The sequence below is a fragment of the Oncorhynchus mykiss genome, chromosome 7, assembly GCF_013265735.2.
Source record: "Oncorhynchus mykiss isolate Arlee chromosome 7, USDA_OmykA_1.1, whole genome shotgun sequence".
NCBI classification, from domain to species: domain Eukaryota; kingdom Metazoa; phylum Chordata; class Actinopteri; order Salmoniformes; family Salmonidae; genus Oncorhynchus; species Oncorhynchus mykiss.
In genome coordinates, this window is record NC_048571.1 from 8201352 (window position 1) to 8226024 (window position 24673).

The window sequence follows — 24673 nt, forward strand, 5'->3', positions numbered from 1 at the left end:
GCAGCAGCATGGCCTCCCAGGTCAGCACCCAGGTCAGCAAACCAATCCCAGGGGGATAAAGCTAGGTCAGAACCAATGATCCCAGACAAGACAGATGGTCCCCCACTCACCTGGTCCCCCACACACCTCGTCCCCCACACACACACACCTCGTCCCCCACATACCCCCCCCACACACACAAACCTAATTTCCCCACCCACACACACACACACATACCTCGCCCCCCCCCCCCCACACACACACACCTCGCCACCCCCCCCCCCACACACACACACCTCGCCCCCCCCCCACACACACACACACCTCGTCTCCCACACACACACCTCGTCCCCCACACACACACACCTCGTCCCCCACACACACACACACCTCGTCTCCCACACACACACACCTCGTCTCCCACACACACACACCTCGTCCCCCACCCACACACACACCTCGTCCCCCACCCACACACACACCTCGTCCCCCACACACACACACCTCGTCCCCCACACACACACACCTCGTCCCCCACACACACACACACCTCTTCCCCCACACACACACACACCTCGTCCCCCACACACACACACCTCGTCCCCCACACACACACACACACACACACCTCGTCCCCCACACACGCACACACACACCTCGTCCCCCACACACACACACTTCGTCACCCTCCCCATTTCTTCCACACACTATTCCTCACTCCCTCTACTGTACCATTCATATCCTCTCGGAGCCTCCCACACTTCACACACACACACACACACAGGCATGCGCTAACACACACGCGTGCGCGCACACGGTGGCAGGTTGCTGGAGTGGCCTTGAGGCAACTGGATGGAGCTAAAGAGTTCTCTCTGTGGTGTTGACAGAAACCACAGACACAAAGAGAGGCTGTTTGTTCCAAGATGGCCGCTGTCGCCAGAGGCCCAGACAGCCACCGTTCACTACCAGGCTGATCTGGACAGCCTGGCAAATAGACTAAGGAGAGGACACAAAGACTGGATTCTTCTGGGATAGAGTGAGAGGACTGAAAGAGTCAGAGGTATGAGGAAGAATAGAGTGAAGAAGGAAAGACAGAGTGGAGAGTGAGAGTGGAGCTCTGAGGGGAGGCTGTTCCTAAACTGGAAGGAGGAAAGAGAGTAGAGCTCTGAGGGGAGGCTGTTCCTAAACTGGAAGGAGGAAAGAGAGTAGAGCTCTGAGGGGAGGCTGTTCCTAAACTGGAAGGAGGAAAGAGAGTAGAGCTCTGAGGGGAGGCTGTTCCTAAACTGGAAGAGGAAAGAGAGTGGAGCTCTGAGGGGAGGCGGTTCCTAAGCTGGGAGAGGAAAGAGAGTGGAGCTCTGACAGGAGGCTGTTCCTAAACTGGAAGAGGAAAGAGAGTGGAGCTCTGAGGGGTGGCTGTTCCTAAGCTGGGAGAGGAAAGAGAGTGGAGCTCTGAGGGGAGGCTGTTCCTAAGCTGGGAGAGGAAAGAGAGTGGAGCTCTGAGGGGAGGCTGTTCCTAAACTGGAAGAGGAAAGAGAGTGGAGCTCTGAGGGGAGGCTGTTCCTAAGCTGGGAGAGGAAAGAGAGTGGAGCTCTGAGGGGAGGCTGTTCCTAAGCTGGGAGAGGAAAGAGAGTGGAGCTCTGAGGGGAGGCTGTTCCTAAGCTGGGAGAGGAAAGAGAGTGGAGCTCTGAGGGGAGGCTGTTCCTAAGCTGGGAGAGGAAAGAGAGTGGAGCTCTGAGGGGAGGCTGTTCCTAAGCTGGGAGAGGAAAGAGAGTGGAGCTCTGAGGGGAGGCTGTTCCTAAGCTGGGAGAGGAAAGAGAGTGGAGCTCCGAGGGAAGGCTGTTCCTAACCTGGGAGAGGAAAGAGAGTGGAGCTCCGAGGGGAGGCTGTTCCTAAGCTGGGAGAGGAAAGAGAGTGGAGCTCCGAGGGGAGGCTGTTCCTAAGCTGGAAGAGGAAAGAGAGTGGAGCTCTGAGGGGAGGCTGTTCCTAAGCTGGGAGAGGAAAGAGAGTGGAGCTCTGAGGGGAGGCGGTTCCTAAGCTGGGAGAGGAAAGCAGGGAAGTGTGATCTGTTTTCTCTAGAGAGACCTTTTCATTGAGTAGAACATGGCTTCCTCATTCACTACTGTTAATGACCACACTGAGTTTCCCCCCACTGAACGACCCCGCTAGAGAGGATAACTGGGTTGTGTTCATTAAGGAGAAAACGTTTTGAAAAATAAATCAAACTCACGGTAGAAGAAGGGGACAAACTCCACGGTGAGAGGAGCTGCTTTGTGTTTCTGTCTGCTCTTCTCCACTGTACTCCGCTGGTCCCTGGAGACGACAGGCAAAACACACGGTGTCAGAAAAAGACCCCCTGTCCAAACTCTGTCTGTGTGTCTGTGAGCAGGAACACTGCTGGGAGGGTTTAGCACAGGATTAGAACCAACACTACTTGGATTGATTTGGGAAATGTTTTGGCACTTTGGGAAAAAAAATACTTGTATACTAATTAGGTAAACCAAGCCGAGCTGTACTGTGAAGAAACAACAACATCCAAGCCAGCACATTACGATTGCAGTGTTTTCAGAAGTGTAACAGTAGAATTGACCATGGTGGAATAAGTACATAATGATGATAGATCCTAAGAGTGTTGTATCTAGTGCTTCAGTACCCACGAGAGCCCCGGTGCTGACAGAGCCCCGGTGGTTAATGCGTGCCTGACCCTGCTCCTCCAGTACCCAGAGCCCTTCCACTTACTGTGTAACAGTGGAGGCCGCTGATGGGAGAATGGCTCATAATAATGGCTGGAATGGAGTTAATGGAATGGTACCAAACACGTGTTCCATTCCAGACATTATTATGAGTCGTCCTCCACTTACTGTGGATCTACTACAGTTCCATCTATTATTATGAGTCGTCCTCCACTTACTGTGGATCTACTACAGTTCCATCTATTATTATGAGCTGTCCTCCCCTTACTGTGGATCTACTACAGTTCCATCTATTATTATGAGTCGTCCTCCCCTTACTGTGGATCTACTACAGTTCCATGTATTATTATGAGCTGTCCTCCACTTACTGTGGATCTACTACAGTTCCATCTATTATTATGAGTCGTCCTCCACTTACTGTGGATCTACTACAGTTCCATCTATTATTATGAGCTGTCCTCCCCTTACTGTGGATCTACTACAGTTCCATCTATTATTATGAGTCGTCCTCCACTTACTGTGGATCTACTACAGTTCCATCTATTATTATGAGTCGTCCTCTACTTACTGTGGATCTACTACAGTTCCATCTATTATTATGAGTCGTCCTCCACTTACTGTGGATCTACTACAGTTCCATCTATTATTATGAGCTGTCCTCCACTTACTGTGGATCTACTACAGTTCCATCTATTATTATGAGTCGTCCTCCCCTTACTGTGGATCTACTACAGTTCCATCTATTATTATGAGTCGTCCTCCCCTTACTGTGGATCTACTACAGTTCCATCTATTATTATGAGTCGTCCTCCCCTTACTGTGGATCTACTACAGTTCCATCTATTATTATGAGTCGTCCTCCCCTTACTGTGGATCTCCTACAGTTCCATCTATTATTATGAGTCGTCCTCCCCCTACTGTGGATCTACTACAGTTCCATCTATTATTATGAGTCGTCCTCCACTTACTGTGGATCTACTACAGTTCCATCTATTATTATGAGTCGTCCTCCCCCTACTGTGGATCTACTAGTTCCATCTATTATTATGAGTCGTCCTCCACTTACTGTGGATCTACTACAGTTCCATCTATTATTATGAGTCGTCCACCACTTACTGTGGATCTACTACAGTTCCATCTATTATTATGAGTCGTCCTCCACTTACTGTGGATCTACTACAGTTCCATCTATTATTATGAGTCGTCCTCCACTTACTGTGGATCTACTACAGTTCCATCTATTATTATGAGCTGTCCTCCCCTTACTGTGGATCTACTACAGTTCCATCTATTATTATGAGTCGTCTTCCCCTTACTGTGGATCTACTACAGTTCCATGTATTATTATGAGCTGTCCTCCACTTACTATGGATCTACTACAGTTCCATCTATTATTATGAGTCGTCCTCCACTTACTGTGGATCTACTACAGTTCCATCTATTATTATGAGCTGTCCTCCCCTTACTGTGGATCTACTACAGTTCCATCTATTATTATGAGTCGTCCTCCACTTACTGTGGATCTACTACAGTTCCATCTATTATTATGAGTCGTCCTCCACTTACTGTGGATCTACTACAGTTCCATCTATTATTATGAGTCGTCCTCCACTTACTGTGGATCTACTACAGTTCCATCTATTATTATGAGTCGTCCTCCACTTACTGTGGATCTACTACAGTTCCATCTATTATTATGAGTCGTCCTCCCCTTACTGTGGATCTACTACAGTTCCATCTATTATTATGAGTCGTCCTCCACTTACTGTGGATCTACTACAGTTCCATCTATTATTATGAGTCGTCCTCCACTTACTGTGGATCTACTACAGTTCCATCTATTATTATGAGTCGTCCTCTACTTACTGTGGATCTACTACAGTTCCATCTATTATTATGAGTCGTCCTCCACTTACTGTGGATCTACTACAGTTCCATCTATTATTATGAGCTGTCCTCCACTTACTGTGGATCTACTAAAGTTCCATCTATTATTATGAGTCGTCCTCCCCTTACTGTGGATCTACTACAGTTCCATCTATTATTATGAGTCGTCCTCCCCTTACTGTGGATCTACTACAGTTCCAGCTATTATTATGAGTCGTCCTCCCCTTACTGTGGATCTACTACAGTTCCATCTATTATTATGAGCTGTCCTCCACTTACTGTGGATCTCCTACAGTTCCATCTATTATTATGAGTCGTCCTCCACTTACTGTGGATCTACTACAGTTCCATCTATTATTATGATTCGTCCTCCCCTTACTGTGGATCTACTACAGTTCCATCTATTATTATGAGTCGTCCTCCACTTACTGTGGATCTACTACAGTTCCATCTATTATTATGAGTCGTCCTCCCCTTACTGTGGATCTACTACAGTTCCATCTATTATTATGAGTCGTCCTCCCCTTACTGTGGATCTACTACAGTTCCATCTATTATTATGAGTCGTCCTCCACTTACTGTGGATCTACTACAGTTCCATCTATTATTATGAGTCGTCCTCCCCTTACTGTGGATCTACTACAGTTCCATCTATTATTATGAGTCGTCCTCCCCTTACTGTGGATCTACTACAGTTCCATCTATTATTATGAGTCGTCCTCCACTTACTGTGGATCTACTACAGTTCCATCTATTATTATGAGTCGTCCTCCCCTTACTGTGGATCTACTACAGTTCCATCTATTATTAGCCCTGTACTAACAGACCTGGCTCAACCAATCACATGATCTATCAACAGTTAACAAGGTCCATCTATGATAAGTTGAGGTCAATCTATTTATCTATGATAAGATCAAGCTCACGATTTATGATAAGTTAAGGTCAATCACATGATCCTGATAAGTTAAGACGGTCACACGATCCATGATAAGTTAAGAAGGTCCCCGATCCATGATAAGTTAAGACGGTCACCCGATCCATGATAAGTTAAGAAGGTCACCCGATCCATGATAAGTTAAGAAGGTCACCCGATCCATGATAAGTTAAGAAGGTCACGCGATCCATGATAAGTTAAGAAGGTCACGCGATCCATGATAAGTTAAGAAGGTCACGCGATCCATGATAAGTTAAGGTCAATCAGGTACTGGATCAAATAGATGGACTAAGTGGAATGGCTGGGGTCATATCAGGAGATGTTTGGGGAACATTGTTCACTCTCTGCTCCAGAGCTTTCTTGACAAATAAATGTCAACCTCATTGTGACTTCCCTGGTTAAATAAAGAATAATAAATCAAATAAACAAACTCTGCTAGAGTTAGCGACTTAGTGTACCCGCAGGTGCGATGTCTCCAGTTCCGGTAGGGGTCGTACAGGCTCTCGCAGAAGGCCAGAGAGTGGCGGACAAACTCCTCGGCCTGAGTCTGGTCCACCATCTCCTTCTCCTTGGTCTTACTCTTCAGCTGTAGGAGAGAGCATGGTGAGGCTAGAAGACACACACACAGGAATGTGTAATCTCACGGGAATGTACCTACTTAATCATTGTGACACGCTAAAAAATAAACTCAATCATTGTGACATGCTAAAAAATAAACGTAATCATTGTGACATGCTAAAAAATAAACGTAATCATTGTGACACGCTAAAAAATAAACGTAATCATTGTGACATGCTAAAAAATAAACGTAATCATTGTGACACGCTAAAAAATAAACTCAATCATTGTGACATGCTAAAAAATAAACGTAATCATTGTGACATGCTAAAAAAATAAACGTAATCATTGTGACATGCTAAAAAATAAACGTAATCATTGTGACATGCTAAAAAATAAACGTAATCATTGTGACATGCTAAAAAATAAACGTAATCATTGTGACATGCTAAAAAATGTTTTTGTTCAAATCTGTTTTGAAACAGACTAGCACAAATGCGCGCACACACACACACATCCCTATGACTAATCATTGTGACTGGGTAAAAATACTTCATTTTGTGCAGGTTGGTTTTTAAACTTGTTTTCAAAAGAAAACAGAGTCAGGAAGGCGATGATAGGGGGAGAGGAGGGTGGATAAAGGGGGAGAGGAGGGTGGATAAAGGGGGAGAGGAGGGTGGATAAAGTGAGAGAAGAGGGTGGATAAAGGGGGAGAAGAGGGTGGATAAAGGGGGAGAAGAGGGTGGATAAAGGGGCAGAAGAGGGTGGATAAAGGGGCAGAAGAGGGTGGATAAAGGGGCAGAAGAGGGTGGATAAAGGGGGAGAAGAGGGTGGGTAAAGGGGGAGAAGAGGGTGGATAAAGGGGGAGAAGAGGGTGGATAAAGGGGGAGAAGAGGGTGGATAAAGGGGGAGAAGAGGGTGGATAAAGGGGCAGAAGAGGGTGGATAAAGGGGCAGAAGAGGGTGGATAAAGGGGCAGAAGAGGGTGGATAAAGGGGGAGAAGAGGGTGGATAAAGGGGGAGAAGAGGGTGGATAAAGGGGGAGAAGAGGGTGGATAAAGGGGGAGAAGAGGGTGGATAAAGGGGGAGAAGAGGGTGGATAAAGGGGGAGAAGAGGGTGGATAAAGGGGGAGAAGAGGGTGGATAAAGGGGGAGAAGAGGGTGGATAAAGGGGGAGAAGAGGGTGGATAAAGGGGGAGAAGAGGGTGGATAAAGGGGGAGAAGAGGGTGGATAAAGGGAGAGAAGAGGGTGGATAAAGGGAGAGAAGAGGGTGGATAAAGGGAGAGAAGAGGGTGGATAAAGGGGGAGAAGAGGGTGGATAAAGGGGGAGAAGAGGGTGGATAAAGGGGAGAAGAGGGTGGATAAAGGGGGAGAAGAGGGTGGATAAAGGGGGAGAAGAGGGTGGATAAAGGGGGAGAAGAGGGTGGATAAAGGGGGAGAAGAGGGTGGATAAAGGGGGAGAAGAGTGTGGATAAGGGGGAGAAGAGGGTGGATAAGGGGGAGAAGAGGGTGGATAAAGGGGGATAGGAGGGTGGAGAAAGGGGGAGAAGAGGGTGGAGAAAGGGGGAGAAGAGGGTGGATAGTGAGAGAAGAGGGTGGATAAAGGGGGAGAAGAGAGTGGATAAAGGGGGAGAAGAGGGTGGATAATGGGGAGAAGAGGGTGGATAAGGGGGAGAAGAGGGTGGATAAAGGGGGATAGGAGGGTGGAGAAAGGGGGAGAGGAATCAGACCTGCTGGATGTAGAGCGTTGTCATGGTAATGACATGGTTGATGTAGGAGCAGGTGCCAATCTCCTCCACATTGGACAGGTTCCTGCAGAGAGAAAGTCATAGCCTGTTAAAGTAGTGACAGGTTCCAACACACAGACACAGAGAGACCGAGAGACATGAGAGAGTCATGTCTGTTATAGTAGGGACAGGTTCCAACAGAGAGAGAGTCATGTCTGTTATAGTAGGGACAGGTTCCAACAGAGAGAGTCATGTCTGTTATAGTAGTGACAGGTTCCAACAGAGAGAGAGTCATGTCTGTTATAGTAGGGACAGGTTCCAACAGAGAGAGAGTCATGTCTGTTATAGTAGGGACAAGTTCCAACAGAGAGAGAGTCATGTCTGTTATAGTAGGGACAGGTTCCAACAGAGAGAGAGAGTCATGTCTGTTATAGTAGGGACAAGTTCCAACAGAGAGAGAGAGTCATGTCTGTTATAGTAGGGACAAGTTCCAACAGAGAGAGAGAGTCATGTCTGTTATAGTAGGGACAGGTTCCAACAGAGAGAGAGAGTCATGTCTGTTATAGTAGGGACAGGTTCCAACAGAGAGAGAGTCATGTCTGTTAAAGTAGGGACAGGTTCCAACAGAGAGAGAGAGTCATGTCTGTTATAGTAGGGACAGGTTCCAACAGAGAGTCATGTCTGTTATAGTAGGGACAGGTTCCAACAGAGAGTCATGTCTGTTATAGTAGGGGCAGGTTCCAACAGAGAGAGAGAGTCATGTATGTTATAGTAGGGACAGGTTCCAACAGAGAGAGAGAGTCATGTCTGTTATAGTAGGGACAGGTTCCAACAGAGAGAGAGTCATGTCTCTTATAGTAGGGACAGGTTCCAACAGAGAGAGTCATGTCTGTTATAGTAGGGACAGGTTCCAACAGAGAGAGAGTCATGTCTGTTATAGTAGGGACAGGTTCCAACAGAGAGAGAGAGAGTCATGTCTGTTATAGTAGGGACAGGTTCCAACAGAGAGAGAGAGTCATGTCTGTTATAGTAGGGACAGGTTCCAACAGAGAGAGAGTCATGTCTGTTATAGTAGGGACAGGTTCCAACAGAGCGTCATGTCTGTTATAGTAGTGACAGGTTCCAACAGAGAGAGAGTCATGTCTGTTATAGTAGGGACAGGTTCCAACAGAGAGAGAGTCATGTCTGTTATAGTAGGGACAGGTTCCAACAGAGAGAGAGAGAGTCATGTCTGTTATAGTAGGGACAGGTTCCAACACAGAGAGAGTCATGTCTGTTATAGTAGGGACAGGTTCCAACAGAGAGTCATGTCTGTTATAGTGGGGACAGGTTCCAACACAGAGAGAGAGTCATGTCTGTTATAGTAGGGACAGGTTCCAACAGAGAGAGAGTCATGTCTGTTATAGTAGGGACAGGTTCCAACACAGAGAGAGAGTCATGTCTGTTATAGTAGGGACAGGTTCCAACAGAGAGTCATGTCTGTTATAGTGGGGACAGGTTCCAACACAGAGAGAGAGTCATGTCTGTTATAGTAGGGACAGGTTCCAACAGAGAGAGAGTCATGTCTGTTATAGTAGTGACAGGTTCCAACAGAGAGAGAGTCATGTCTGTTATAGTAGGGACAGGTTCCAACAGAGAGAGAGTCATGTCTGTTATAGTAGGGACAGGTTCCAACAGAGAGAGAGAGAGTCATGTCTGTTATAGTAGGGACAGGTTCCAACACAGAGAGAGAGTCATGTCTGTTATAGTAGGGACAGGTTCCAACACAGAGAGAGAGTCATGTCTGTTATAGTAGGGACAGGTTCCAACAGAGAGAGCGTCATGTCTGTTATAGTAGGGACAGGTTCCAACAGAGAGAGAGTCATGTCTGTTATAGTAGGGACAGGTTCCAACAGAGAGTCATGTCTGTTATAGTAGGGACAGGTTCCAACAGAGAGAGAGAGTCATGTCTGTTATAGTAGGGACAGGTTCCAACAGAGAGAGTCATGTCTGTTATAGTAGGGACAGGTTCCAACAGAGAGAGTCATGTCTGTTATAGTAGGGACAGGTTCCAACAGAGAGAGAGTCAGGTCTGTTATAGTAGGGACAGGTTCCAACAGAGAGAGAGAGTCATGTCTGTTATAGTAGGGACAGGTTCCAACAGAGAGAGAGTCATGTCTGTTATAGTAGGGACAGGTTCCAACAGAGAGAGTCATGTCTGTTATAGTAGGGACAGGTTCCAACAGAGAGAGAGAGTCATGTCTGTTATAGTAGGGACAGGTTCCAACAGAGAGAGAGTCATGTCTGTTATAGTAGGGACAGGTTCCAATGAGTAGCCAGCTACATTTGACAATTAGAAATAACTATTGATTTTCTGGTTCATTAAGAAAACTAAACTAAAATGTGTGTTTTTGGTTGTTGAGGTAATTAGACCAAGCCCATTTCAAGGTTCTTTCTAAAATAAAATAAAAAGACAAGTAATTTCTGAGCATGATGGTAAGATAGCTGGCTAACTCATTGATCCTGCTTTGTTGTATATCCCTCAGGGTCATGTTCATGACAGCACCATAGAGGACACAGCCAGGGAGACACTTGTTTTCACCTTCCGTTGCAAAATCCTGTGTTACGTGCCCTACTGAACCGCCTACCTTCTGCTGGAAGACCCTTTAAAACCAGGGGCACTAAGACCTGTCAACCTAGGCTAGAGGGGTTCCTATCAATAGACATTACCTAGAAGAGGTCCAACCCACAGAACTAGAAATTATTCAAACTCCATGGTCCAATCACACACTCAACCACCATAATATGGACAGACTGGACCGGTCAACCAGGTCTAGGTAGATGGAGGGAGGGGCCAGACTACAGGACCGGTACAACCAGGTCTAGGTAGGTGGAGGGAGGGGCCAGACTACTGGACCGGTACAACCAGATCTAGGTAGGTGGAGGGAGGGGCCAGACTACTGGACCGGTACAACCAGGTCTAGGTAGGTGGAGGGAGGGGCCAGACCACTGGACCGGTACAACCAAGTCTTGGTAGGTGGAGGGAGGGGCCAGACTACTAGACCGGTACAACCAGGTCTAGGTAGGTGGAGGGAGGGGCCAGACTACCAGACCGGTACAACTAGGTCTAGGTAGGTGGAGGGAGGGGCCAGACTACTGGACCGGTACAACCAGGTCTAGGTAGGTGGAGGGAGGGGCCAGACTACTGGACCGGTACAACCAGGTCTAGGTAGGTGGAGGGAGGGGCCAGACTACTAGACCGGTACAACTAGGTCTTGGTAGGTGGAGGGAGGGGCCAGACTACTGGACCGGTACAACCAGGTCTAGGTAGGTGGAGGGAGGGGCCAGACTACTAGACCGGTACAACCAGGTCTAGGTAGGTGGAGGGAGGGGCCAGACCACTGGACCGGTACAACCAAGTCTTGGTAGGTGGAGGGAGGGGCCAGACTACTAGACCGGTACAACCAGGTCTAGGTAGGTGGAGGGAGGGGCCAGACTACCAGACCGGTACAACTAGGTCTAGGTAGGTGGAGGGAGGGGCCAGACTACTGGACCGGTACAACCAGGTCTAGGTAGGTGGAGGGAGGGGCCAGACTACTAGACCGGTACAACTAGGTCTAGGTAGGTGGAGGGAGGGGCCAGACTACTAGACCGGTACAACTAGGTCTTGGTAGGTGGAGGGAGGGGCCAGACTACTGGACCGGTACAACCAGATCTAGGTAGGTGGAGGAGGGGACAGACTACTAGACCGGTACAACCAGGTCTAGGTAGGTGGAGGAGGGGCCAGACTACTGGACCGGTACAACCAGGTCTAGGTAGGTGGAGGAGGGGCCAGACTACTGGAACAGTACAACTAGGTCTAGGTAGGTGGAGGGGCCAGACCACTGGACCGGTACAACCAGGTCTAGGTAGGTGGAGGGAGGGGCCAGACTACTAGACCGGTACAACTAGGTCTTGGTAGGTGGAGGGAGGGGCCAGACTACTAGACCGGTACAACTAGGTCTAGGTAGGTGGAGGGAGGGGCCAGACTACTGGACCGGTACAACCAGGTCTAGGTATGGGAGGGAGGGGCTAGACTACTGGACCGGTACAACCAGGTCTAGGTATGGGAGGGAGGGGCCAGACTACTGGACCGGTACAACCAGGTCTAGGTAGGTGGAGGGAGGGGCCAGACCACTGCTTCTGGTCCTACAGAAACACCACGGACCAACCTGCAGATGACGATGAGGAACTTGACCAGCAGGAGGGCCAGGTTCTGCTGCTCCTGCTCCAGCCCGTCCGAGGCCTTCTGGACACACTGGAGCAGCTGGTGCCGCAACACCTGCAGGATGTTGTCTGGCAGCAGGGTCATCACTGGAGGCAGCTCCTCCAACCTGGGGAGGGAGAGAGAGAGAGAAAGGGGTGAAATAAAGGGAACACCAAAACATGCTCAACTCTCACCTGCGTGTCACACACATCTGCACAAATACTATGCAAGCGCACGCACACACACAAATACTATGCAAGCGCACGCACGCACACACACACAAATACTATGCAAGCGCACGCACGCACACAAATACTATGCAAGTGCACGCACACACACAAATACTATGCAAGCGCACGCACGCACACACACAAATACTATGCAAGCGCACGCACGCACACACACAAATACTATGCAAGCGCACGCACACACACAAATACTATGCAAGCGCACGCACGCACGCACACAAATATTATGCAAGCGCACGCACACACACACACACACACAAATATTATGCAAGCGCACGCACGCACACACACAAATATTATGCAAGCAAGGAAGCACACACATAAATACTATGCAAGCAAACACACACACACACACACCCTGCCATCCAGGACGTTTCTACCAGGCCCTAAAAGTTGTCAAAGACTCCAGTCACCCAAGTCAGACTGTTCTCTCTGCTACCGCACGGCAAGCTGTACCGATGCACCAAGCGTGCACACACACACACACACACACACACAAACTTCTAAGGCATTCAGGTACATTACACACATTTACACTACATTCACACACGTACCTAAGCAACACTCCATGATAACCTTTAGACTAATGTCATGAAACCGTCCACTGTACAGCTAACAGTGAACCTGTCTCTGTCCCTCTCTGTAGACAGAGGTCATCAGAGAGGAATGGGCCTGTCTCTGTCCCTCTCTGTACACAGAGGTCATCAGAGAGAAATGGGTTCTTCCTCCAAGCAGAGCCCAGATGAGCATTCCCAAATCAGGGTAGGAGCGTATCGCTGGGAAAAGCAGGACAGCTGCGGCAGAGGGGGGAGGTGGAGTGGGAAAGAGAGGGAGGGGGGAGGTGGAGTGGGAAAGAGAGGGAGGGGGAGGTGGAGTGGGAAAGAGAGGGAGGGGGGGAGGTGGAGTGGGAAAGAAGGAGGGGGGGAGGTGGAGTGGGAAAGAAGGAGGGGGAGGTGGAGTGGGAAAGAGAGGGAGGGGGGGAGGTGGAGTGGGAAAGAAGGAGGGGGAGGTGGAGTGGGAAAGAGAGGGAGAGAGAGGGGGAGGTGGAGTGGGAAAGAGATGGAGAGGTGGAGTGGGAAAGAGATGGAGAGGTGGAGTGGGAAAGAGAGGGAGGGGGGGAGGTGGAGTGGGAAAGAGAGGGAGGGGGGGAGTGGGAAAGAGAGGGAGAGGGGGAGGTTGAGTGGGAAAGAGGGAGAGGGAAAAGAGAGAGGGGGAGGGGAAGTGGGAAAAGAGAGAGAGAGGGGGAGTGGGAAAAGAGAGAGAGGGGGAGTGGGAAAGAGAGAGAGGGGGAGTGGGAAAGAGAGAGAGGGGGAGTGGGAAAGAGAGGGAGAGGTGGAGTGGGAAAGAGAGAGAGAGGTAGAGTGGGAAAGAGAGAGAGAGGTGGAGTGGGAAAGAGAGGGAGGTGGAGTGGGAAAGAGAGGGAGGTGGAGTGGGAAAGAGAGGGACGGGGGGAGGTGGAGTGGGAAAGAGAGGGAGAGAGAGGGGGGGTGGAGTGGGAAAGAGAGGGAGAGAGAGCGGGGGTGGAGTGGGAAAGAGAGGGAGGGAGGGAGGTGGAGTGGGAAAGAGAGGGAGGGAGGGAGGTGGAGTGGGAAAGAGAGGGAGGTGGAGTGGGAAAGAGAGGGAGGTGGAGTGGGAAAGAGAGGGAGGGGGGAGGTGGAGTGGGAAAGAGAGGGAGGGGGGAGGTGGAGTGGGAAAGAGAGGGAGGTGGAGTGGGAAAGAGAGGGAGGTGGAGTGGGAAAGAGAGGGAGAGAGAGGGGGAGGTGGAGTGGGAAAGAGAGGGAGAGGTGGAGGTGGAGTGGGAAAGAGAGGGAGAGGTGGAGGTGGAGTGGGAAAGAGAGGGAGAGGTGGAGGTGGAGTGGGAAAGAGAGGGAGGGGGAGGTGGAGTGGGAAAGAGAGGGAGGGGGAGGTGGAGTGGGAAAGAGAGGGAGGGGGGGAGTGGGAAAGAGAGGGAGGGGGGGAGTGGGAAAGAGAGGGAGAGGGGGAGGTGGAGTGGGAAAGAGGGAGAGGGAAAAGAGAGAGAGAGGGGGAGGGGAAGTGGGAAAGAGGGAGAGGGAAAAGAGAGAGAGAGGGGGAGGGGAAGTGGGAAAAGAGAGAGAGAGGGGGAGTGGGAAAAGAGAGAGAGAGGGGGAGTGGGAAAAGAGAGAGAGAGGGGGAGTGGGAAAGAGAGGGAGAGGTGGAGTGGTAAAGAGAGAGAGAGGTGGAGTGGGAAAGAGAGAGAGAGGTGGAGTGGGAAAGAGAGGGAGAGGTGGAGTGGGAAAGAGAGGGGGGAGGTGGAGTGGGAAAGAGAGGGAGAGAGGTGGAGGTGGAGTGGGAAAGAGAGGGAGAGGTGGAGGTGGAGTGGGAAAGAGAGGGAGGGGGAGGTGGAGTGGGAAAGAGAGGGAGGGGGGGAGTGGGAAAGAGAGGGAGGTGGAGTGGGAAAGAGAGGGAGAGGGGGAGGTGGAGTGGGAAAGAGGGAGAGGGAAAAGAGAGAGAGAGGGGGAGGGGAAGTGGGAAAGAGGGAGAGGGAAAAGAGAGAGAGAGGGGGAGGGGAAGTGGGAAAAGAGAGAGAGAGGGGGAGTGGGAAAAGAGAGAGAGAGGGGGAGTGGGAAAAGAGAGAGAGAGGGGGAGTGGGAAAAGAGAGGGAGAGGTGGAGTGGGAAAGAGAGGGAGAGGTGGAGTGGGAAAGAGAGGGAGAGGTGGAGTGGGAAAGAGAGGGAGAGGTGGAGTGGGAAAGAGAGGGAGAGAGGTGGAGTGGGAAAGAGAGAGAGAGGTGGAGTGGGAAAAGAGAGGGAGAGGTGGAGTGGGAAAGAGAGGGAGAGGTGGAGTGGGAAAGAGAGGGAGAGGTGGAGTGGGAAAGAGAGGGAGAGGTGGAGTGGGAAAGAGAGGGAGAGGTGGAGTGGGAAAGAGAGGGAGAGAGGTGGAGTGGGAAAGAGAGAGAGAGGTGGAGTGGGAAAGAGAGAGAGGTGGAGTGGGAAAAGAGAGGGAGAGGTGGAGTGGGAAAATAGAGGGAGAGGTGGAGTGGGAAAATAGAGGGAGAGGTGGAGTGGGAAAATAGAGGGAGAGGTGGAGTGGGAAAGAGAGGGAGAGGTGGAGTGGGAAAGAGAGGGAGAGGTGGAGTGGGAAAGAGAGGGAGGGGGAGGTGGAGTGGGAAAGAGAGGGAGGGGGGGAGTGGGAAAGAGAGGGAGGTGGAGTGGGAAAGAGGGAGAGGGGGAGGTGGAGTGGGAAAGAGGGAGAGGGAAAAGAGAGAGAGAGGGGGAGGGGAAGTGGGAAAAGAGAGAGAGAGGGGGAGTGGGAAAAGAGAGAGAGAGGGGGAGTGGGAAAAGAGAGAGAGAGGTGGAGTGGGAAAGAGAGGGAGAGGTGGAGTGGGAAAGAGAGAGAGAGGTGGAGTGGGAAAGAGAGAGAGAGGTGGAGTGGGAAAGAGAGGGAGAGGTGGAGTGGGAAAGAGAGAGAGAGGTGGAGTGGAAAAGAGAGAGAGAGAGAGGTGGAGTGGGAAAGAGAGGGAGAGGTGGAGTGGGAAAGAGAGGGAGAGGTGGAGTGGGAAAGAGAGGGAGAGGTGGAGTGGGAAAATAGAGGGAGAGGTGGAGTGGGAAAATAGAGGGAGAGGTGGAGTGGGAAAATAGAGGGAGAGGTGGAGTGGGAAAGAGAGGGAGAGGTGGAGTGGGAAAGAGAGAGAGGTGGAGTGGGAAAGAGAGAGAGGTGAAGTGGGAAAGAGAGAGAGAGGTGGAGTGGGAAAGAGAGGGAGAGGTGGAGGTGGAGTGGGAAAGAGAGGGAGAGGTGGAGTGGGAGAGAGAGGGGGAGGTGGAGTGGGAGAGAGAGGGGGAGGTGGAGTGGGAGTGGGAGAGAGAGGGAGAGGGGGAGGTGGAGTGGGAGAGAGAGGGAGAGAGAGAGAGAGAGAGAGGGGGGAGAGGTGGAGTGGGAGAGAGAGGTGGAGTGGGAGAGAGAGAGAAAGAGGGGGGAGGTGGAGTGGGAGAGAGAGAGAGAGAGAGAGAGAGAGAGGGGGGAGGTGGAGTGGGAGAGAGAGAGGGGGAGAGAGAGAGGGGGAGGTGGAGTGGGAGAGAGAGAGGCACGGCAACGAACCGACAAACGACCGTACTGGCGGATCTAATGGAAAGTAATCTGTTTCCCCTTGCTCCACACTTCACTCTCTCCAGTCCCACACACACAGACCACACAGCCTTACGTAACCATCTGACAGGACTGACTGGGCATTTCACTGGTCATGTGACCAGACCACAGCTGGAAGAGCAGAGGAGCACATCACCTCTCACTCGCTCTGTCTCTCTCTGTACTGCATGTGCTTCTTCTCCCTGAACGCTCTCAAACAATGGATGCAGCCGTGCAAACATACAGACATGCACAGAACCTTCACACCAACACAGATTCCAGAGCTGGTTATGTAACACCAACACAGATTCCAGAGCTGGTTATGTCACACCAACACAGATTCCAGAGCTGGTTATGGAACCCCAACACAGATTCCAGAGCTGGTTATAGAACCCCAACTCAGATTCCAGAGCTGGTTATGGAACCCCAACACAGATTCCAGAGCTGGTTATGGAACCCCAACACAGATTCCAGAGCTGGTTATGGAACCCCAACACAGATTCCAGAGCTGGTTATGGAACCCCAACACAGATTCCAGAGCTGGTTATGGAACCCCAACACAGATTCCAGAGCTGGTTATGGAACCCCAACACAGATTCCAGAGCTGGTTATGGAACCCTATAGTCTATTTCTGTACCTTGCGTTTTGAAAATGCGTCCCCGTTTATGACCCTAAAGACAGGCTACATTTGCACAGCGATGGGGGGCGCTTGCCTGTGTGCGCGGAGGCCGCAAGCTACTTTTTAGGGGTCATGGGTCAAAACATTTGAAAACCAATGAGCTAGAGAACAGATGGTTGATTTGCAGTACAGCTAGAGGACCGGGTGCAGCACAAACATCCAGAATATGAACTGTTTACTTTGCAACGGGGCATCAAGCAACAGCTACCATAGACCTACTGCTCTTCTGGTTTGTCCCAAATCGCTTGGAATTAAACATCGACTTATAAAGCCCGCAATTGGAATCTATTGTTAAAATGTATTATTGCAAAATCAAAATGTGTTATAGATAAAATAATGAAAAGGGCTGTCTGATGGCCTCAATAAATAGACAAGTATTTGTAGTTGAACAAGTCGTTGCCTGATTAGATGGTTTATGTTTTTTACTTGACATGACTTGCTCTTAGACTCGACCCGTTCTACTTGGACTGACTCGAGACCCGGCCCGTTCTACTTGGACTGACTCGAGACCCGGCCCGTTCTACTAGGACTGACTCGAGACCCGGCCCGTTCTACTTGGACTGACTCGAGACCCGGCCCGTTCTACTTGGACTGACTCGAGACTCGGCCCGTTCTACTTGGACTGACTCGAGACCCGGCCCGTTCTACTTGGACTGACTCGAGACCCGGCCCGTTCTACTTGGACTGACTCGAGACCCGGCCCGTTCTACTTGGACTGACTCGAGACTCGGCCCGTTCTACTTGGACTGACTCGAGACCCGGCCCGTTCTACTTGGACTGACTCGAGACCCGGCCCGTTCTACTTGGACTGACTCGAGACCCGGCCCGTTCTACTTGGACTGACTCGAGACCCGGCCCGTTCTACTTGGACTGACTCGAGACTCGGCCCGTTCTACTTGGACTGACTCGAGACTCGGCCCGTTCTACTTGGACTGACTCGAGACCCGGCCCGTTCTACTTGGACTGACTCGAGACCCGGCCCGTTCTACTTGGACTGACTCGAGACCCGGCCCGTTCTACTTGGACTGACTCGAGACCCGGCCCGTTCTACTTGGACTGACTCGAGACCCGGCCCGTTCTACTTGGACTGACTCGAGACCCGGCCCGTTCTACTTGGACTGACTCGAGACTCGGCCCGTTCTACTTGGACTGACTCGAGACTCGGCCCGTTCTACTTGGACTGACTCGAGACCCGGCCCGTTCTACTTGGACTGACTCGAGACTCGGCCCGTTCTACTTGGACTGACTCGAGACTCGGCCCGTTCTACTTGGACTGACTCGAGACCCGGCCCGTTCTACTTGGACTGACTCGAGACTCGGCCCGTTCTACTTGGACTGACTCGAGACTCGGCCAGTTCTACTTGGACTGACTCGAGACCCGGCCCGTTCTACTTGGACTGACTCGAGACCCGGCCCGTTCTACTTGGACTGACTCGAGACCCGGCCCGTTCTACTTGGACTGACTCGAGACCCGGCCCGTTCTACTTGGACTGACTCGAGACCCGGCCCGTTCTACTTGGACTGACTCGAGACCCGGCCCGTTCTACTTGGACTGACTCGAGACCCGGCCCGTTCTACTTGGACTGACTCGAGACCCGGCCCGTTCTACTTGGACTGACTCGAGACCCGGCCCGTTCTACTTGGACTGACTCGAGACCCGGCCCGTTCTACTTGGACTGACTCGAGACTCGGCCCGTTCTACTTGGACTGACTCGAGACCCGGCCCGTTCTACTTGGACTGACTCGAGACTCGGCCCGTTCTACTTGGACTGACTCGAGACCCGGCCCGTTCTACTTGGACTGACTCGAGACCCGGCCCGTTCTACTTGGACTGACTCGAGACCCGGCCCGTTCTACTTGGACTGACTCGAGACCCGGCCCGTTCTACTTGGACTGACTCGAGACCCGGCCCGTTCTACTTGGACTGACTCGAGACCCGGCCCGTTCTACTTGGACTGACTCGAGACCCGGCCCGTTCTACTTGGACTGACTCGAGACTCGGCCCGTTCTACTTGGACTGACTCGAGACTCGGCCCGTTCTACTTGGACTGACTCGAGACTCGGCCCGTTCTACTTGGACTGACTCGAGACCCGGCCCGTTCTACTTGGACTGACTCGAGACTCGGCCCGTTCTACTTGGACTGACTCGAGACTCGGCCCGTTCTACTTGGACTGACTCGAGACTCGGCCCGTTCTACTTGGACTGACTCGAGACTCGGCCCGTTCTACTTGGACTGACTCGAGACTCGGCCCGTTCTACTTGGACTGACTCGAGACTCGGCCCGTTCTACTTGGACTGACTCGAGACTCGACCCGTTTTACTTGGATTGACTCGAGACTCGACCCGTTCTACTTGGATTGACTAGACTCGACCCGTTCTACTTGGATTGACTAGAGACTCGACCCGTTCTACTTGGATTGACTAGACTCGACCCGTTCTACTTGGATTGACTAGACTCGACCCGTTCTACTTGGATTGACTAGACTCGACCCGTTCTACTTGGATTGACTCGAGACTCGACCCGTTCTACTTGGATTGACTAGACTCGACCCGTTCTACTTGGATTGACTAGAGACTCGACCCGTTCTACTTGGATTGACTAGACTCGACCCGTTCTACTTGGATTGACTTGAGACTCGACCCGTTCTACTTGGATTGACTAGAGACTCGACCCGTTCTACCTGGGACTTGACTTGAGACTTGGACCTTGTGACTTGCTTGTGACTCAAATAATAGTGACTTGGTCCCACCTCTGGGGCTATGCTTACCTGGAGGGTGGCTTCTCAAAGTCCACATCTAGACATCTCTCATAGGAGCCAATGAAGATCTCCAGCCACAGCTTCAGGTAGTCTGGGTCCCTCTGTCACAGAGAGGAATGGGAGGACGGAATGAAGGAGGAGAGGGAGAAGAGAGGGTGAGGAGAAGGAGGAGAGGGGGAAGAGAGGGTGAGGAGAAGGAGGAGAGGGGTAAGAGAAGGTGAGGAGAAGGATGAGAGGGGGAAGAGAGGGTGAGGAGAAGGATGAGAGGGGGAAGAGAGGGTGAGGAGAAGGATGAGAGGGGGAAGAGAGGGTGAGGAGAAGGATGAGAGGGGGAAGAGAGGGTGAGGAGAAGGAGGAGAGGGGGAAGAGAGGGTGAGGAAGAGGAGGAGAGGAGAGGGGGAAGAGAGAGTGAGGAAGAGGAGGAGAGGAGAGGGGGAAGAGAGAGTGAGGAAGAGGAAGAGAGGGGAAAGAGGGTGAGGAAGAGAAGGAGAGGGAAAGAGGGTGAGGAAGAGAGGGAGAAGAGGAGGGTGAGGTGAAGAGGAGGAGAGGGAGAAGGAAATAAAAACATGTTAGTGGTTGTCATGTGAGAATAGAGAGATAATGATTCCACTAACTGTAGTATGTCAGGAGGGGCAGATTACAGTGAACTCAGGTGTGTGTGTGTGTGTGTGTGTGTGTGACAGAGAGAGAGAGAAATGAGGAGTGCACCTGTCTGCCTGAAAAACAGGCATCGCTACATTCTCTACTCCCGAGGGGAGTCACGAGCAGCTGCCGTTTAGACATTTCCTACATTCCTGGGAACAATGCAGAGAGCCAGAGGACAGCAGCACTGTTCAGACAGACAGACAGCACATCACCCTCCCACTCTGAGAATGCCAGTCATCTCCACACCCTGGCTAGCCTAAGCTCCATATCTGCCCAGGGTGAGGAGGTAGAGAGGGGGGGGTAGAGAGGGAGGTAGGGCAGGGGAGTTCCAAGGCTTGCCTGACTGACACTGATTCAGGTCAAGGGGGACTGATATGAGAAAAGGCCCAGAGTATTATTGTGGAACCAGTAGGAGTGGCAGGAATGAATACTGCTGTGTTAGACTAAGTGTTGTTCAATAAGGCAGTAGGCTATATTGTTTGGTGGGGCAGTACAGTGCTTAGTAGCATTTGTTTGACAAAGCAGTGTTTCTACACTCCTGGGGTGTAGGCTATTCACTAGAAATCAACTGGAAGCAAACGGACCAAAACCAAGAGGGATTACCAGAACTTGTCCAATAAGAAACGTTGGTTTTCGTTGCCAAACGTGTTGCTACGGTGTGCACTAATGAATAAATACACCCCTGGCATGTGCCTGCTTAGTCCGTCAGAGTGTAACACCCGTTTAAGGACAAAACCCACCAGACTGATGGTCGGTCTGCACGATACATGGTGTTAATTAGTTTGCTGTCGCCGCGGTGTGTTGTAGTGAACACCCACCGATGGCGACTGACAGACGTCATTTTAGCCCTTTTCCTCATGTACAATCGGTTTGCAAATTACGGACGACCCTCTGTTCAGGGGTGCTAACTACTCTTGTCCGGCAGACATTCAACCATCCTACCAGTCTGTCCCTGCCTTTCGTCGATTTTCAAGTGACACTTTTGATGAAGGGGTTTTCTGACGACGCCCGAAGTTCAGTTACATGTAAATGACCATATTTCTTACATCTAGCCAATACTATTCAGGGCCCTATAAATGTGCAGTAAGGTTGGTTATGACACTAGAGCAGGGCAGGACAAGTCCAGGAAGGCCTCAGCCTGCTGCGTGTCACAGTGGGAATGGTCCAGAACACGAAAGAATTCCAAAAGTGAGGTCATCAGATCAGCAAGTGACTTGACGGAGAGTTTGAGAGGGACTTGGATACAGAGTTCAGTACAAGTGTCGGTCTGTGTATACTGGAATCAACAAGGTTGTACTGCGAAAACATATGACGATCTTGTTCATTCCACTCTCAGTGTGTGTGTTCCCTCCCCTTGACTGTGTGAGCCAGAGCAGGTTTGGGCACTAGCCCCAGGGAGTGTGTGAGTGGTTAGAGAGAATGCCCTCTTTCACTGGGCAGCCAGGGAGTACAGATGTCCACTGAGGGCTCAGGGCTGAGACAGGGAGGGCAGGGAGGGGAGAGCAGAGAGGGACACACCCTGGGCCTGCTTGCTGTGGCACCACTGCTGACCCAACACCAAGCAACACTGGCCGGATGAATTCAGATCAGATGAGCTCAATATCTGGGTAGCAACCTATTAGTAATATCTCTGAAACGATCTGACAGACTTTAATGACTGATGACGTATTTCCTATTTGTGTGTTTTCTTATGGTCAGCTGGTTTGAGGGGGTGGGTAATCTGGGTTTCCTGTGCCCAACATGTGACCATCCATCCTGATATTAAGACTCAGGGAGGGGGTGGTCATGATAACACATTACCCCATGGGACCTTCCCAACAGGGTGAATTGTGGGTTGTTATTAGTCAGCTGGTTTGGCAGGGGGTTAGACTATAACTTCCGTTGTACCAAGCATGTGACCATTCCTCATGAAATCATGACGACCCCCCTCACTGAATCTTAATAACACATGGCCCGGTAGGACCTCACTAGCCTGAGCAGACAAGGTTATCAACATCAATCTTCCCTCAAGGAGATGCCATCCAGAGGAGAAGCCATGGAGAGGAGATGCCATCCAGAGGAGATGCCATCCAGAGGAGATGCCATCCAGAGGAGAAGAGAGCATTACGAAGGAGTTATATCGCTTCCTTTATGACCGACCCGGCACTGCCCTCCTCACCCTACCAGAAGGGCATGGTTGGCATGGTAACCAAGTATGACTGCTAGAGGAAATGGTGAGGGGCGACTCAAAACCAATGTCTACTGTAGATGTCCCCTCCCTAACAGTTTCTCTGTTTTACCACAATGTCTATTGTAGATGTCCCTCCCATAACAGTTTCTGTTTTACCACAATGTCTACTGTAGATGTCCTGTCCAAACAGTTTCTATTTTACCAATGTCTTTATTGCCTTCATGGTCCATCTACAGTCACCTTCTCCTCCCCATAAATCTCCAGTACTCACTATCCTGGGATTGACTGATGTAACGGCACCAGTAGTATTTATAGTGCACACATGGGAGGGGTTAAACCACGAGGTGTGGTCGATATATAAACACTATGACATTACTGATGTCGCTGGTGATATTTATAGCACACAGTGAAGGAGGAGAGAGCCGAGAGGAGGGAAAGGAGAGAGCGAGAGCCGAGCGAGAGCCGAGCGAGAGCCGGGCGAGAGCGAGCCAGAGAGCTCGCCCGCCCGCCCCGGGCCCGCTCTCGCCCGCCCCTGGCCCGCTCTCGCCCGCCCCTGGCCCGCTCTCGCCCGCCCCTGGCCCGCTCTCGCCCGCCCGTGGCCCGCTCTCGCCCGCCCCTGGCCCGCTCTCGCCCGCCCGTGGCCCGCTCTCGCCCGCCCGCCCGTGGCCCGCTCTCGCCCGCCCGTGGCCCGCTCTCGCCCGCCCGCCCGTGGCCCGCTCTCGCCCGCCCGCCCGTGGCCCGCTCTCGCCCGCCCGCCCGTGGCCCGCTCTCGCCCGCCCGCCCGTGGCCCGCTCTCGCCCGCCCGCCCGTGGCCCGCTCTCGCCCGCCCGCCCGTGGCCCGCTCTCGCCCGCCCACCCCGGCCCGCCAGAGAAGGGCGAGCGAGCCGGAGCCGAGCTAGGAGGCGGTGCCCAGAAGCCACTGCTAGGAGGCGGTGCCCAGAAGCCACTGCTAGGAGGCGGTGCCCAGAAGCCACTGCTAGGAGGCGGTGCCCAGAAGCCACTGCTAGGAGGCGGTGCCCAGAAGCCACTGCTAGGAGGCGGTGCCCAGAAGCCACTGCTAGGAGGCGGTGCCCAGAAGCCACTGCTAGGAGGCGGTGCCCAGAAGCCACTGCTAGGAGGCGGTGCCCAGAAGCCACTGCTAGGAGGCGGTGCCCAGAAGCCACTGCTAGGAGGCGGTGCCCAGAAGCCACTGCTAGGAGGCGGTGCCCAGAAGCCACTGCTAGGAGGCGGTGCCCAGAAGCCACTGCTAGGAGGCGGTGCCCAGAGGCCACTGCTAGGAGGCGGTGCCCAGAAGCCACTGCTAGGAGGCGGTGCCCAGAAACCACTGCTAGGAGGCGGTGCCCAGAAGCCACTGCTATAGGCAGTCACCAGAAACCACTGCTATAGGTAGTCACCAGAAACCACTGATATAGGTAGTCACCAGAAACTACTAGGCCTGTGTTGTTGCTACTTATGGATTCAAAAAGGGATTGGTGCATCCAATGATGTATAGTTAGTTACACAAGCCTACAGACCTAGTTAAAATGACAGAATATTTCATGTAGGTCTGTGTCTATGGTCTCATCACCTTAGCGGCTATAAGCACAGGAGGGGAAGATAGACCTAATGATAACGAGCTAACCACATACATCATGCTTCCTGTAGTTCAATGCTTCATGTTGTCGAGAAACAAGAGCCATGTCTTCCCCATCATCGAGAACCTGAGGGATGAGTTTTGCATGGTCGTGTTTGGTGCCTCACTGCCATTGTGGTGTTAACAATTCTGCTAACTCTAACTCTGGGACGATACTCCAGGCTGATGCCAGTGACACCACACGGACTGCTGGGTAAGAGGATCGTAATGTGACCGGATCAGTGGTCGTCTGTTACCTTTTAGCTCCTACATGAACTGGAATTAAATGACTGGTGCTTTCCCAGTTAGCCTACCCACAGATTTACAACATGTATGGAGTGGGCTAGGCTAGTTAACTACGGAGGAAAGAAACTCACTGCGGGTTGTGTTCATTATGCACCAAACAGAAACGGACTGAAACAGGGAGGCAGGGACATCATGGATTCATCCAATAAGAAACCTTACATTTTCCATTTT

The 24673-nt window shown here is 51.6% G+C and overlaps 1 protein-coding gene across 4 annotated transcripts in view; it reads right to left on the bottom strand.

Moving 5' to 3' along the window:
- Window positions 1-24673, bottom strand: part of LOC110495553 (neurobeachin-like protein 1) — a 72913-nt gene that overhangs the window by 45037 nt on the left and 3203 nt on the right. For all 4 annotated transcript variants that reach the window (XM_036982395.1, XM_036982392.1, XM_036982391.1 and 1 more), the window contains exons 3-7: window positions 19779-19870; window positions 11966-12127; window positions 7779-7860; window positions 5949-6076; window positions 2207-2289 (exon numbers count right to left, since the gene is read on the bottom strand). In XM_036982395.1, the coding sequence (XP_036838290.1) occupies window positions 2207-2289; window positions 5949-6076; window positions 7779-7860; window positions 11966-12127; window positions 19779-19870 (547 nt within the window). The remainder of the gene's footprint in view (window positions 1-2206; window positions 2290-5948; window positions 6077-7778; window positions 7861-11965; window positions 12128-19778; window positions 19871-24673) is intronic.